The sequence below is a fragment of the Nilaparvata lugens genome, chromosome 1 (assembly GCF_014356525.2).
Source record: "Nilaparvata lugens isolate BPH chromosome 1, ASM1435652v1, whole genome shotgun sequence".
In the NCBI taxonomy this organism is placed as follows: domain Eukaryota; kingdom Metazoa; phylum Arthropoda; class Insecta; order Hemiptera; family Delphacidae; genus Nilaparvata; species Nilaparvata lugens.
The window spans coordinates 61,940,232-61,956,830 of NC_052504.1; the positions used below are offsets into that span (position 1 = coordinate 61,940,232).

Here is a 16,599-nt window from a genome sequence, read left to right on the forward strand (position 1 = left end):
CGAGTAGAAATGGCAGAAATAGATTGGGCATTGATCTCACCTGGAAATAAAAAATAGCTAAAAATAACTCATTTTTAATTCAATTTTTTCCAAATTTTTCTCATTTTTCTATTGTCTTTAGTCTGAATAAGCGCCTAACTGCTGTCAAAGTAGTGCTTCAATGAAATTTTTTCATCAAAATCAGTCTAACTTGAAGGCTTGAAATACCTATATATTTTATTTGTTATATTTTAATTCAACTATTATATTTTTAATTGCCGTACATGAATAATTTATTTCCTTTATATTGTTGATATGGTTGTAATACACAATTATTATGAAATAAATATTGTTTGCTAAGCGACTCCTCCCCGCACACAGACCTGTCATCCAAGCGGGGAGCCTATTCATATTTCATCTCTTTCACGTAAATTTTATTGCATTTTATATGAATAAATTTGATTTGATTTGATTGAAATAATATCCATATTATTTCCTCGCTTTAGGTTCAACAGCTGCTGGACTGTATTGGCTGGAGAAATGTGGATACAGATCGGCTGTCATAGGAGCTCTTGAAGCAGCTACAAATAAGTGCAAAGAAATGGGCAAAAGCATTGAACAGTCTAGCTGATATTTTATTGACAATAGAATATTCAACTCTAGCCTATTTAATAATAATCATTTCTATGAAATCATAGTAAGGTCGGTAGGTACATTATGCCACAGACAAGCTAGTCTTTTCTTTTTTTAAATATAAGATGTTTTTAATATAAGACTATGCAGGGATTCTGTGAGGTGAGCCCTAATCAACAATTTTAGAGAATGCATTTGAACATAGGTGAATTTGACTTTATATTCATTTAAAGTAATTTTCTCTATAAAACCAGAACTGTTCTTATTCAAAAACAAGCAAATCAAGGTAATCAAAATACTAATAATGTGTAAAATAATATGCAAGTGATATTATAATCACCTTGACTACTGTACTTCTTTCATGAGGCATCGCTTATGTTGATAATACGTGATTTCTGTGCTAATAAGTACTGTAAATAGCCTAATATAAGTATATAATAACGTTTTTTTCATATAGCTTTACAATTTCCTCCATGTACAATATTTAGGAAAGGTGTAAACATTAGTCTTATGTGTAACTGATAATTTTATTTCAATCCTATATAATGATTGGTTGGTTTATTGAGATAGTCATCTTTTATTGTATGTGAATAGATGATGTGTATATTATTTTGAAGTTCACTAGGTACTTACTAACAATACCTACGGTACAGAGAATAAATCATTGTTCATTCACCTGCTGGAGTCTAATTTTCATGGATTGATCTCTGTGATATAACATAAATGGAACAAAATAAAATCAAGCGATCAAACATTCTCGTGCCGATTGCACAAAAGCCATTTGAATTTTAATCGTGATTAATTCCACGAGAAGCACGTGGAGAAGCCTCATTTTCGAAAAAGACTTCTCTGATTGATTCTCGTGGAATAAATAAATATTAAAATTTAACCGGTTTTTTGCAACCGGGAGAAAACATCAATATAACATCAAAATGGAATTCACACAAATCATATACAGTATATATAACAAAATTATAAATACATTTAAATGTAATGTATTCTCAATTAGTAAAATTACCTTCTGTAAAAGATAAATCCTATTCGGTACAGAAAATTCAACTTGTTACTTCAATATTGATAGAATAGTATACGGTAATATTTTTAGTGTTCGATGTTTTAAAAAGATTAAGTTTTATTACATATTCAATGTATTCTTATCAGTCAAGACAACCTTTTCACGATATTTCATGCAATAAACTAGACCATATCATTAAACTGCATCCAGGAATATCAAGAAAGTTGAATTATTAAGATACCTCTATACCTCAGCATTATGTACTTTGAATGCTGAATTGAATTGGAACATACATATACATAATATTGAAAATTGAAAGAAAACCCTGCTTTATTGTTATGGTCTGTAGAAAATTCTATTACCGTAATTGAGACGCATGTTTTTTAGTACGCGAGTGAGGCAATCGCAGCCGCCAAATTTAGAGAGCCACATGAAATTTAAAAATATCACAATTCGAAAATAAAAAATATCAAACAAGGAGTGTTAGATAGACAGAAAATTTAAATTGCATTGTATGGAAGGAGCGTGATTCTGTACAATAAACCACAAAAGTGGTTAGACATGAATAAGAATAAGAGTGGAAAAGAATAAGAATAGTGGTAGAGATATCTGACACCATTTCACGTATCCTATGCATAAAGACCTTATCAATAAAAAAACAACAATAATTTGTGACAAACAATATCTTCAATAAACGGTATCAAATTTATATTGATAACTGTATAAATATTTGAAATAGCAACGATCTTCAAAACCCTATCAAAGTGAAACCTTGGGATATTCTGGGGGAAGCAAAAGGGGTAGGGGTGAGGACTTTTGGTAGACCAATTGTCTTTATAACACTTATAATCGATAGGGGGAAAAATTATCCTGTTCCGAATTTATTCCCCTAAAAATCCGTCATTGACTGTAGTAATGCCATTGACTAGACTAAACAGTGAAATACCTGAGAGATGCTGATTTACTCAGCTAGTGCAGAGATCTGCAACATTTGCTTTTTGATAGGGTGCATAATGTCATCTATGATGTTGGTCTCTCATTAGATCTTAAAACTCTGTCAAATATATTCCCTGTATATGACAACTAAGAAATGGCGAAGCAGTTCTCAGAATTTGATGCTATGTTTTCGAGAACATATTCGTGGATATCATTCCGAATATTTAAATCGAATTTTTCACACCACACCTGTTACAGTCGCCAGATTCGAACGAAGATTTTTGAAATTTAAATAATTCATTGATGAAGACAGACATATTTGCGCTCCACAATATCACTAGAATGATTAGTTATAGTTCGTACAAGATTATTCCTGACTAACTTGGGACTGACATGCGCATCAGAGAAGGCATACGGTACAGTAGAAGGGATACAACGACGGTGATTTACCGTTTTCAACCGGCCAGCATTCTCTGATATTTCTAGTGAGTATTCAAGCGCTCATGTTAAACTTACAGAGTTTCCTCTCTGAAAGCCTTCTTCAGTCGACTAACTCTAATCGACAAATTGGCAACTGCACTTCTACCTATGACTATCTAACCATCACAGTGATTGGCTGATCTCCCTCCATTTCTCTGCGCCATACATTCCACCAAGTCAAAAGTTGTTTTGTACGGAGTATAGGTAATCTATCTTTCTGTTATCGCTCAATGGCCCAATTGAGAACCATACCCTGGACTTCTCGGAACTTACATGGATGACTAGTAACTATATAGCAACATTCCAATTAAAAACTTGACAACTGAAAACTTGACCTACTGAAATCTTTAAGAATTCAGAATAGGCCCACAACCATCCTCGGTAAATAAAGATTCTATATTCAAAATTTCAAGTCAAAAATTTTGTTTAAAACATTCCCTCAAAATGCCTTTGTCAATTGGTCTATTGTTGCAAAAATGGAGATTTCACACTCAACACTAAACCTGCTACAAAAGGTGTAGGGAAATTTGTAAAAGTGTGAAATAATACATCAAATTGAAGAGAATTCAATGCTCTATTAGCTAATAATTAACATGGATTTTTCCCATCAATTTTAAAAAATTTATAAGAGCAAAAATAGAAAAAAAATTGTGGCAAACGTGTTTTTTCAAAAATGTTACACCTTCAAGAACAGATATCTCGAAAACTAGAGGAGATATAAGAAAAGTTGCAGAATGAATATTGTAGGAAATTATGCATTCTTTAGTTTCTTATAGAATAGTCATGTCTGTAAAATGCATAATTTCCGAGTTATATGCGAGAAACCAGAAAATGGTACCTTTGAACCACCCCCACACCCTTAACACAGTGGGTAGGGGTGAGGACTTTTGATATGTTTACGTTCAGGGTTAACAGAACTGTGGGGTCAAAAATTGTCTTCCAAACATTTCCCTCTATAACCTTTTTTGAGCATTCATTGCCTGGGCTATGATGCGATTGGTGATAACACAAATGGATAATTAATTTTTTTCAGTATAAGCCTAAGTTGTTTTGTGACTATAATCTAATATCTATGGAAAGATCTTTCTATGAACTATTAATTATTGATAACATTTTTTAGCTTCCATAATGGTCTATTGAAGTATTATAGTCTAGTCACTATATACATTGGTACTTGCAATTTATATTGTAGTTCTGATTTTTTAATTTATATAAGTTGGATACATGAGAGAAGTCTGGAACCAATTTCTACATTCGAAATTTCCTTGTGCTAGATACAGAATAATCCAAAAACCTCGTATTTTCCAGTTTTCAGCTATTTTCGCCAAATCCGTTAATCCGACAGAAAAATTAGCTCTCGTGAAGAATATATATTGAAATAGACCTAATTTTTAGCTTCAACCATCATCACCAACTACATTGTCCTCACATTGATAATTCACTCAATGATATTAGTTCATGAGACTATGTTCTATGAGAATCACCCATTCGATGCACTTCATGTCAGTATTTCCTAGTGGAGAGGCGCACATAACCTCACACCTCAAGGATCAAAATTTCAAACACTTATAACTTTTGACACAATGCTCAGATCTCACTCATCGTACTACACTTCATTCTTCTCGGCTCGTCAAGGCGGTTCAAAATCACGCATCATAAGTCATATTTGGTCGAAAAATGAAAAATTTATTGTTGAGTGTACTTAAGCCCAAATTTCTATATACAAAAAAGGCCAATTTCTATATTCAAAGCTGCATATCTTGAGAAAAACTTCTGATAGAATTTCTAAATCTAGTGAGGATGTGAAAATTTTCCCCCTCTTCCTAATAGATAATGCTTTCGGTTCAAATACTATTCAAAAGTTACAGAAGATTTTAAAAATGGCAATTTTAATTTTTCATTTTTTCTTGATTCTACTGTTGATCAAGAGCTTCTAGAACAAGTCCGATATAAGCATAGAAACTCACGATTGATTCCAAATTGTAGGTATATTCATTGTGAACTCAGCTGCCTGAATCCATATTGATTCACTTTTTCCTGCCAAGTCAGTTAATATGAGAAAAATATCTACAATTTTCGGGTTTTTTTCCAACAATCGAATCTTACATTATGAACGAATTTTCAATCAAACGTTTGCAGCGAATGAAAGAAAAGATTCTATTGTACATTTCAAGATCAAGTTTTTCATAATAACGGGTTACCGAGTTACATAGTGTAATATTACATTTTTTCTCGATTAAAATCGAATCTTCAATTTGATATCCATAAAACTTGATAGTAAATATCAGAGTAATCGATATGCGGACAACTTTTTAACTGAGAATTTATTGTAAATAATTGTGTTGCACATTCCATGGTATCACCGATACTGAGTTAACAGAATTAACAGATAAATAGATCATTATAAATATAGAGGATATATAAATTTAAAATAACAGTTTCGAAATAAAGTTTTATTGAGAACAAATATAAAATGTAAATTCTAAACTTGTAATTTATAATTTTTTGGAATTTAATATCGGTGACGTGTTCATGACTTCGAGACTGGTTTTGAGGTGGGGCTTTGCTCTGTATTTGTTAGGCCTCTCTCTAAAAAATGGTGGCTGGCTATGTGTTCTGGTTTTGTGTTCTCTGAATATTTTTCTGTTTAATTGAATTTTTAATGTTTTAAATTGAGTTTTGAACAGTTTTATGGTGTTCTAATTTTGTATAAATTGTTTTGTGTGTCTACAAGCCTATAGCCATTGTTTTTCAACTATATAAATGGATAAGTATTTAGCTTGTAATGATGCTAGATGCTTGAGTGTATAAGGTATTGTTTTGTGGATTTGTGTTGTATATTGCCAAAATTCTTCTGAAGATTATAAGGTTTGGTTTGCTCTGAAAACTGGATTTCTCATTCATAAGCAATAGATCCATTCATAGTTTATCAAGAATCTACCATTTTGGAGCCGATAACTTCCTTTAGGTTAATAGGTGTGAAATGCTATCCAACCTATTTAGGAGAAATTGGTAGCACAGCAAATGGTATGCCCTGGTGTGGGACCGAAACTACAAAATATATCCCTGGTTATGAAAAATTATTAGTAGGCTGATGTCTTGATAGGTTATGAATTGTATGCTGCTGAATGGGAGGTCAGTTCTGGAGTGGTCAAGTTTTAATGAATAGATATCAGTGCATATTACAAAATGGCAAACATTAAAAATGAACTGAATCTTATAGCGTTCCTAACACAAAAGTTTGATGAGCAAAATGCTAGGTTTGATGAGCAAAATGCTAGGTTTGATGAGCAAAATGCTAGATTTGATGAGCAAAATGCTAAGATTGATAATTTGAAACAAGATCAATGTGCTAGGTTTGATGATATGAAGCAAGAATCTGCTAGCATAAGACTAGAGCAAGTTAGTATAAACCTTCTATTAAAAGATACACATGAAACATTGATTGATAATCATGAAGATGAAAGCAAATTGAAGCAGGATGATAGTAGTGTTGAGATACAAGATCAATTATTTCAAGTTTCAGATAATGTAGGCCTAGTTACTGTTATTGAAAAAGTAAATCCTAGTGAGATAGTAGAATTGAGTAATGTAGTAGGTAGGGAGTTGTCTTTATTGAAAGTCAACAGTAAAGAAAGTAGTATTGCCAAATTGAAAGTTAGGAAAACTATAAATAAAGTGAATGTTTACATGAGACAGGTTTCTGTAGAGGTTAAACAATGTAAACAAAATGAATATTGCTTTGTATCAAGTTGATGAATTCAACTTTCAACTAAAAATTGAAAAAGTGTATGCAAAGCATTATCTAGTGAACATGACTGATTTTTGTAAGCAAAATGGCTTTGTTGTAACAAATGAACCCATGAATAAAATCATGTTCTTGAAGAAAACAAAGCACAAAGTCACCATTGATGTGTTAGTATTCAAAGGTTGTTTCAAGTTGCTTACTTACAAGATGATGACAGTGAATTACATGATGAAAGGCTATTCCCCGGCACTATGTTATGATTAGGAATCCTGTGTTATGCCGGGATTCAGAATAGCATAATTGCTACGCAGTGTATGGTAAGAGTCCATAATTGTGTCTTTCTTCTTTCCTGTAGCCTATTTTTCTTGGCCCTTAATCGTTTCAAATTTCGATTCTTTCCTGTCTTTGTGTAATGTTCAGTAAATTTCTTCTATGATGCATATCTTAACCAATCTTGTCCATAGTCATTTGAATTTGTATTTTTTTTTTAATAATTTTTGAAGTTAAAATAGTAGCTTATTTTCCTAATCTTTAAATTGTTGATAAAACTTAACTTTTCTAAAATCTATCTATTGTAGTGTAAATAATTGTTCGCTTGCGGTATATTTTTTCATCATGTATTAAATATTTTAATTATGTCTATTTTTGTCAGGTATCATATTAGGTAACTAGGTTTTTCAGAGCAAATTATGTCCCATTTTCTCATCTTTCATTGCATATCGTGCCATAAGCCATATGTAATTAGGTTATAGTTTTCTTCTGGGCTTTTAACCCATTTTGCAATTTTTTTATTTGTAGTATATTTTTATTAAATATACTTCCTTATGAAAGTTTAGAACTGACATGTAGGGTAGGCTCTAATTAATCTTTCTCTTCCTTATATTATTTAGGAAATTTATTTACCCAATTTTCTTTTTCTCTTATTTGTATTTTTTAGGGTACTTATTTACCCATTATCCATCTTGATCGTCTTTGTATTGTAATCTTGAAATGGTTTGTACTTATTATACAGTCTTCAAATTCTGAAATTATTTAAAAAATAAATGGTTCAATTTAGAACATGCTGAAATTTAATCTTATGTATAAATTCTTTTGTTATAATAATAAAACTTCAAAGTTTGAAAGTATTAATGAATTGTTTTGCCATATATATGAGATGTTCAATATAAATGAAAGTTAACTTGAATAATAATGATTTCATTAAATAAAAACGTCTTGTCATATTATTAATTGAAATAAGTTAAAAGTTAAAATTTCTCTAAAGTTTTTGTAATTGATGTCTTTTTCTAAATTTTAAAAACTGTTTGTTCTATAAATTTTGATATGATTGATTATTGTTTGAAATGGATGCTGAAGTGTATGTAGAATTTTTAGTGGGGTTTGTTGATTAGAATTTTGCTGGTATGTGATTGTTTTTTGAGATGGAAACCCATTATTGCCTAAAGAAGGAATAACAGAGGTTATGACTTTGAGAGGCAGTAGTGAGATAATATTTTTTGTGTTGATTACTTATGTTGATTGCCATAGATGCAGATGATTACTTATGAATATTGATTGCCTTTGAAGCAAAATATTATTGATGTTTTGAATGATTTCTTGTTTAATGATTGATAGTAAAGTTTTGTCATGAAATGTAGTTTGTGTTTAGAACATTGAAAAGTCGAAATAAACTATAGTATCCGATAAACGATGATTAATAATATTAAATATTTTGCTTTTTATACAATATTTGAACAAAAAATTAAAATGAAAATTTATAAATTTGTCCACATAAATAATTTTGAAACCCTGAATGATAAATCATGTATGTGAAATATTATACTAAATGATAATTAAATTCAGATATATTGTATTATGAAATGATTGTGAATAGAAGACCAATTGTCTGAATTTATTGAAATATGTATTGAAATTATTTTTGTTGTGATGATCTGATGTTTTTTACAATTTTGATAATGATACAGAGTGTTATGAAATTTATGTAACATGTATTTGTTTATGTTCTAAATTTTGAAGAATGGATTGAATTTTGTTATTTGAACAGTGAATAAATGGGAATGAAATTATTTTTTATTAAAATTTTGTAATTGATATCTCTAGAGAGTTTGAGGAAATTTCACAATTCATGTATTGCTGACTGTATAATAAGATGTTAACAAATTTCATTTTTATATACTTGTAAATAATTTTCATGTGTATTAGTTTGTATTGGTAGCCTAATCAAAATTTTCTTTTTAGTTTATAAGCATTTTAAAATAACAGGTACAGCATGGACATTAACATCAAAATAATTATCATGTGAATCTCGAAATCAACAACAAGTGAATCCCATGAAGAGTGTTAAGAACATTTGGGTGATTTTCGAACTAGTGTGACTCATCAATTGAATATCTATGCTGATGCCTACACCAATGCCAATGCCAATATCTATGCTGATACCTACACCAATGCCGATGCCAATGCCAATATCTATGTTGATGTCTACGCCGATGCATGCGCCGATGCCAATGCCTGTGCCAATGTTGATGCCAATGCCTACGACAATGCCAACGCCAATGCCGACACCAATGCATACGCCAATGACAATGCCAACGCCTATTGCTGACCATGTAACTCAAACTTCAACACTACCACATTACCTGGAGGTAATTGCCATCCATGTTCACATTCACAACTTTGAATTCAGAGTAACAGTTACAGTATCATGAAAGAAATTGATTCAAAAAATCCTCTCCTAAATTATTCCTGTATGCAGAACTCTAAACCTTGAAAGCTGAAAATATCAAAAACCAAACCTTACCTAAATTAATCCTCACCTAAGTTAATCCTGTATCTATCGTGTCTATCTCTTTTCCAAAAAACAAATTACATTGTCATTTCAAGCCTGAAATGTACATTGTATAATTATATGATACAAAATTTACGTGACTCTGTATTGAGTTTGGTATGCAGCCGTCTACTACAAGAATGAGGCAATGCTAACTGAGATGTCACCTGTATTGAGTTTGGTATGCAGCCATCTACTACAAGCATGAGGCAATGCTAACTGAGATGTCACCTGTATCAAGTTTGGTATGCATCAGACGACTACAAGTATCAGCCCAACACTACATGTATTCGGATCAGCCCAACACTGATGTCATCACACTGGAGTCACACTTAACTGAAATTCATACTGAGTGCCTTAACAGACTGTTTTCCAAAATTTGCATCGATAAAATCAACCATGTCAATAGTGAAAGAAATGAACATTTTTTGATTTATCAAGATTTTATGTGAAAATTAAATGTAACAATTCATCAATTCATTTGAAAAAAAAAATTTTTTTTTGTTCAACATACTAAATTTTCATGCAATAAAAAATTGAATTTTTCTATCTATTAAATTTATGTGCAATTTCAAAACCTATTCTTTATATATATATTAAACTTTCCATTGAGATATTTTCCTTTAAATTATAAAGCTAAATCAAAAGTAATTTTGATATTGTATACTTTGAAATATTGTTTGGAAATGTATAACAAATGCTATTGATGAATTTTTATAATAATTTTCAATATTATAGGATGACATGTAATGTTTTTCTAGAAAAAATGTTAATGTTCTTGAATTTAATTTCAACAACTTTCATTTGTTTCAATGTAATTTTTTCTCTTTAAATTCTCAAACAGTAAAATTTTTTATGTCAAGAGGGGGGTATTTGTAATATTACATTTTTTCTCGATTAAAATCGAATCTTCAATTTGAGATCTATAAAACTTGATAGTAAATATCAGAGTAATCGATATGCAGACAACTTTTTAAATGAGAATTTATTGTAAATAATTGTGTTGCACATTCCATGGTATCACCGAAACTGAGTTAACAGAATTAACAGATAAATAGATCAATATAAATATAGAGGATATATAAATTTAAAATAACAGTTTCGAAATAAAGTTTTATTGAGAACAAATGTAAAATGTAAATTCTAAACTTGTAATTTATAATTTTTTGGAATTTAATATCGGTGACGTGTTCATGACGTCGAGACTGGTTTTGAGGTGGGGCTTTGCTCTGTACTTGTTAGGCCTCTCTCTAAAAAATGGTGGCTGGCTATGTGTTCTGGTTTTGTGTTCTCTGAATATTTTTCTGTTTAATTGAATTTTTAATGTTTTAGATTGAGTTTTGAACAGTTTTATGGTGTTCTAATTTTGTATAAATTGTTTTGTGTGTCTACAAGCCTATAGCCATTGTTTTTCAACTATATAAATGGATAAGTATTTAGCTTGTAATGATGCTAGATGCTTAAGTGTATAAGGTATTGTTTTGTGGATTTGTGTTGTATATTGCCAAAATTCTTCTGAAGATTATAAGGTTTGGTTTGCTCTGAAAACTGGATTTCTCATTCATAAGCAATAGATCCATTCATAGTTTATCAAGAATCTACCATTTTGGAGCCGATAACTTCCTTTAGGTTAATAGGTGTGAAATGCTATCCAACCTATTTAGGAGAAATTGGTAGCACAGCAATAGCTTTAAATATAGAAATTTACCATTTATTGTGTATTGGAATATGAGCTTAATAAGCTGGTACACTCAACAATGAATTATCCATTTTTCAACCGAATTTGACTCATGATGCATGATTTTGGACAGCCTTGACAAGCCGAGAAGATATAAAGTGTAGTATGATGAGATCTGAGCATTTTGTCAAAAGTTATATAAGTGTTTGAAATTTTGATCCTTGAGGTGTGAGGTTATGTGCGCCTCTCCACTAGGAAATAATGAAATGAAGTGTATCTAATGGGTGAATCTCATAGATCATAGTCTCATGAACTTATATCATTGTGTGAATTATCAATGTGAGGACAATGTAGTTGGTGATGATGGTTGAAGCTAAAAATTAGGTGTTTTTCACAATACAAGAAGCATCATTGTCAGGTGTACCTGGAAATCTATATGAGATAGAGTGCTCCACCTGATCTCAGATTGTAGACCACAAAAATACGCATGAAGAGATTTTGAATTATACATCTAAATGGTAACAATCGGAAGATATTGTTGATCAAAAACTAAATTTCATTAAAATTGATTTTTTGTCAAATTTCACTCATATTTCAAAAATCATAACTCAGGTAGATTGTTCCAAATGAAATTATTCTATTCAGAATTTTATAAGCTGAAAGAAAGGCGAGGGCTAATTTTTCTGTCTGATTACTGGATTTGGCAGAAATAGCTGGAAACTGGAAAATGAAACGAAAATATGAGGTTTTTGGGCTACTCTGTATGTAGCACAGGGAAATTTAGCATGAAGAATTGGCTCTAGACTTCTCTCATGTATCCAAATAATATATTAAGAAATCAAAACTACAATATAAATTGGGAGCAAACCCCCTTTTTTATGTCTATATTGACTGGACCCCGTGGGAGTTGCTGGTCTTCTATCGGGTGCCTCCCCAAGGTGGCGGATCGGGGAATGCCCTCTAGATATAGGGGGTACCGAGGAAATCAAATACCCGGGGTGGACCAAAACCAGCAACAACACTGCTGCCTTGTAGTTTGGTATTGACTTACCAAAGGCTAGGGAGGGAAACCCAAAAAAATGACCTGGTCCTCCAGGTTGGGGGTTGGGCGTAGGGCCAACAACCCTACCCTATGAAAAATTCAACACGTTACGTAACCCATAACAAAGCCTCGGATTGGACAGGATTCTCATATAAATAACAGGAACTCGAACTCAAACGTGGATCAGGATTTATGGAAAAAGCGTTCAAAGATTGGGATGAGAGAAATGGATTTGAGAGTGGCAACGTGGAATGTGAGAACTATGCTGGCACCTGGTAAGATGAAAGAAGTTACATCAGGAATTCTAAGATATAAGATAGCTATAGTTGCCCTGCAGGAAACAAGGTGGCAAGGTGAAGGTCAGATTGATAGAAAAGAATTCTCACTGCTGTACAGTGGTCCAGAACATAGGACTTATTATGGTGGTACTGGCTTCTTCATCACGGCAGAAATGAGAAAGAAATTGCTCAATTTCGAGCCAATATCAGACCGAATGTGCATGATTAGATTGAAAGGGAGGTTCAGAAATATAACCTTGATATCTGTGTCTATGCCCCTACCGAGGACGCTGATGAGCAGGCAAAAGAAGATTTGTATGATGTTTTGACAAACAAATTAAATCAGATCAGACAAGATATGTTACTGGTGCTGGGGGATTTAAATGCTCAAGTGGGTAGAGAAATTGCAGTTAGAACGGTTGCAGGGAAATTTTCACTTCATGAAGAATCTAACAATAATGGCTTTCTACTTGCACAATTTGCAGAGAGTAATAGATTAGTTATTAGAAGCACCAGTTTCCCTCATAAAAGAATTCATCTTGGAACTTGGAGAGTTCCAGGGACTGAGATAGTAAACCAGATCGATCATGTATTAGTATCTGCCAAGCATGCTTCAGGGGTTCTTGATGTGCATAAAATGAGGGGGCCAAATTGTGACTCTGATCACTTTATGGTAAGGGCTGTGATCAGATTTCGGCTGTCCAATTTACAAAAGGGAAGAGGAATGAAAGGGTGCAAATGTAATGTTGATAGGTTGAATGTAGATGATGAAAGGCAAAGATTTCAAAATAATTTGGAAGGGAAGCTTATGCAAATTGATGTGGAAGGAATGAATGTTGACGAGCAGGGGGAAGGATGCGGAAATGTTTTGATGGAGCAGCCCAAGAGACCATAGGAGTTAAGGTAATGGAAAGAAAACAGGAGTGATTTGATGAAGAATGTGAGGAAGCATTAAGGAAGAGAGATGATGCTAGGAAAAGGATGTTACAAAGAGATACAAGAGGCGCTAGAACCAACTACAATGACTTAAGAAGGCCAGCAAAGTTAATTATGAGAGCTAAAAAGCGTGAATCAATGAAACAAAATATCTTGCACTTGGACTCTTTGAGTAATATGAACGAGAGCAGGAAATTATACAGGGAAGTGAATTGGTTCAGGAAGGGGTTTCAGGTTAGGTTGAATGGGTGTGAGGATAAAAATGGATGTGTTGTGATAATGAGAGGGTTTTGGAGAGGTGGACTGAGCATTTTGAGGAAGTGTTAAATGATGGAGAAGAGGAGCAACCAGGTCAGAGGTTTGAAACTCTGGTGAAAGAAGAGGATGGAACTGCTGAACTCTCCTTTGCTGAACTAGAGAAGGCAATAGCGACCCTGAAGAATAATAAAGCTTCAGGAGAAGATGGAATAGTGAGTGAGATGATCAATAATGGAGGTGAGAGATTGAAAAGAGAGATCTACGAATTGATTTGGATGGTCTGGAGAGAGAAAAGGATGCCAGATGATTGGAACACAAGTATAGACTACAATTAATTTATAAATTTCAACTTTATATACTAAAATGTGCAAATATTGAAAAGGGATCTTGTGCTCTATAAATTGGTGGCTGACTAGTAAGTAGCCTACCAAAGAACCTAACCTCAAAAATTATTATTTCATATTATTGAATAAATAGCAATAATATTTTCCTTTTCATTTGGCTGTTCAAAACTGTAGCCTGGATAACCGCTATTATCTAATCTTGAGTTTGTTGACATCGTATCTAGCAATAGCAATACAGCTGTTTGCTTGAGATCTATAAATTCTTTCCATTCAATGATTTTGTAACTATTCAAAATATCTTCTTACAGACAATATAAAGGTACCTCCTTGATAAGTCCGGTGTCCCTGAAAACAGTGTCTCTAGCACTTTCAATGGAGTAAATAGATGACATGACTAAATCTTCACAATATACTGTACTTACTGTATTGGCCCTTCTCATTAGATTGAAGTTGTATTCATGAGCGACGTCTACTGTTCGCAGAACTACTAGTACCGTATTTTCTAAACAACACTTATATAAAATATTTTAAGAGACTAGTTTTTGTTGTTGCACCATTTTACTCATCTCAAGTAACTCGTTTGTTATTTTAGTCGAAATTGAGTATCTACAATTTTCTATAATTAAATCAGTGATTCAGACTATTTTAAATTATTTTCATTTATTTCCAATGATCAGGCATTCCTGGATAGATCGATCGTGTATTGAAGTATCGTAAATGAATTTTGTAGAAATATAAGCATGATGTAAGATACATTTGTTTAAAAAAATCGAAAATCTGCAATATTTTTCTCATTCTTACTGTCTTGACAGATTTTCGATAATAAACAGTGATGCAAGATGGATTTGAGGCAACTTGACTTATAAGCATTGTTTTTTAGCTGTTTCCATAATTTTCACTAACTCTGTAGCCTATAATTAAAAGTTTTAAAGATTGTCAACAACTCAACTACATCTTATCATCAATACTACTACTCTCTAAATCAATAACTACCCACATCTTACCAAATAACTTACCATCCTCAGAAGCAAACATGATGTCATCAATTGATGGCTGAAATTCATGCTTCTCTGTCAAGTGTCCGACTAACTCTGAAGCCCCGTTTCACCAACCTTGATCAAATATAGCCTAGCCATGGTCAATTAGACCATAGTCAAAATTTCATCACTCTTTCAAACATACAACTGTTCCACCAACCTCGGGATTGATCAAAACTCCGTCGGTCAAATCTGAACATGGTCAACTCTTTTAGCTGTACTTTTCTGAATTAGGCTAACATGTTTGCTGGCTTGCTATTGGCTATATCTGATTTTGATGGATGAAAATTACTGAAATATTGCAATCATTCAAATGCTAATGAATTGATAATTATTATTAAACGAAAATCCAAATTAAATGCTGTAATATAGTAAATATGGTAGCAACCCATGATACTTAATATCAGTTTTGCTGTCAGTTTAATATCAGTCAGAGGGTAATTTGCGCTGAATGCCCTTTTTACTTTACCGTCATGACATCAAAGTAACAGTTATTTTTCCAAGTAGCAGGTAACAAAGGGCTCCAACGAATGGGGGCCGCGGAATTGGAAATATCTGGAACTCAAAATATCAATGTTAAATGTCCTATGCTTGAAAACTGTTGCTGGGTGGAACTCCGAATATTTGTCAGACAGCGGAATTGAAAATATCCGGAACTCGAAATATGTTGCTAGGCGGAATTGGGAGTATCTGGAACTCAAATTATTTGTTTGTCAGATGGCGGAATTGGAAATATCTGGAACTCAGAATATCAGTGCCAAAGTGGGAGTACTGGTAATGTGTTTGTTATTGAGAAATGGTTCAAGTCTGACTTATTTTCTGGAATGATATGGACTAATTAGCCCACTTAGGGTAATTCATAGCTCATTATATATTAATTTTGAATGGAAATATTGGACTTGAACTTTAAACAGTAGAAACAACTTGGCTGATCTTTCTGGACTTGTTTTTCATTATCAAAATTTGGGAATAGAATACTTTTGAACATGGTCTGTCGTTCTTTTTCAATTATATTCATTATTCATTATATTCATTATATTCATTATATTCATTATATTCATTATATTATTCATTATATTCATTATATTCATTATATTCATTATATTCATTATATTCATTATATTCATATATTCATTATATCATTATATTCATTATAATTATTCATTATATTCATTATATTCATTATATTCATTATATTCATTATATTCATTATAATTATTCATTATATTCATTATATTCATTATATCATTATATTCATTATATTCATTATATTCATTATATTCATTATATTCATTATATTCATTATATTCATACATATTATGCAAGCTTTCAAAACTCTGTTATCTGTTTCAACAAACAAGACTGACAACTGTTGATGTGTTGATGAATTTATTTTAGGTTAAATAGA

At 32.1% G+C, this 16,599-nt stretch overlaps 1 protein-coding gene and 1 long non-coding RNA gene across 2 annotated transcripts in view; one reads left to right on the plus strand and one right to left on the minus strand.

The window, feature by feature from the left end:
- The window catches only part of LOC111059381 (pyrroline-5-carboxylate reductase 1, mitochondrial), a 20,031-nt gene extending 18,181 nt beyond the window's left edge, over positions 1-1,850 (plus strand). The window contains exon 6 of the mRNA XM_022347034.2: positions 486-1,850. Within this exon, the coding sequence (XP_022202726.1) occupies positions 486-610 (125 nt within the window). The 3' untranslated portion in view covers positions 611-1,850. The remainder of the gene's footprint in view (positions 1-485) is intronic.
- The window catches only part of LOC120353813, a 19,069-nt gene extending 3,420 nt beyond the window's left edge, over positions 1-15,649 (minus strand). The window contains exon 1 of the long non-coding RNA XR_005572622.1: positions 15,159-15,649. This is a non-coding gene — a long non-coding RNA (uncharacterized LOC120353813). The remainder of the gene's footprint in view (positions 1-15,158) is intronic.
- Positions 15,650-16,599: the final 950 nt, after the last annotated feature.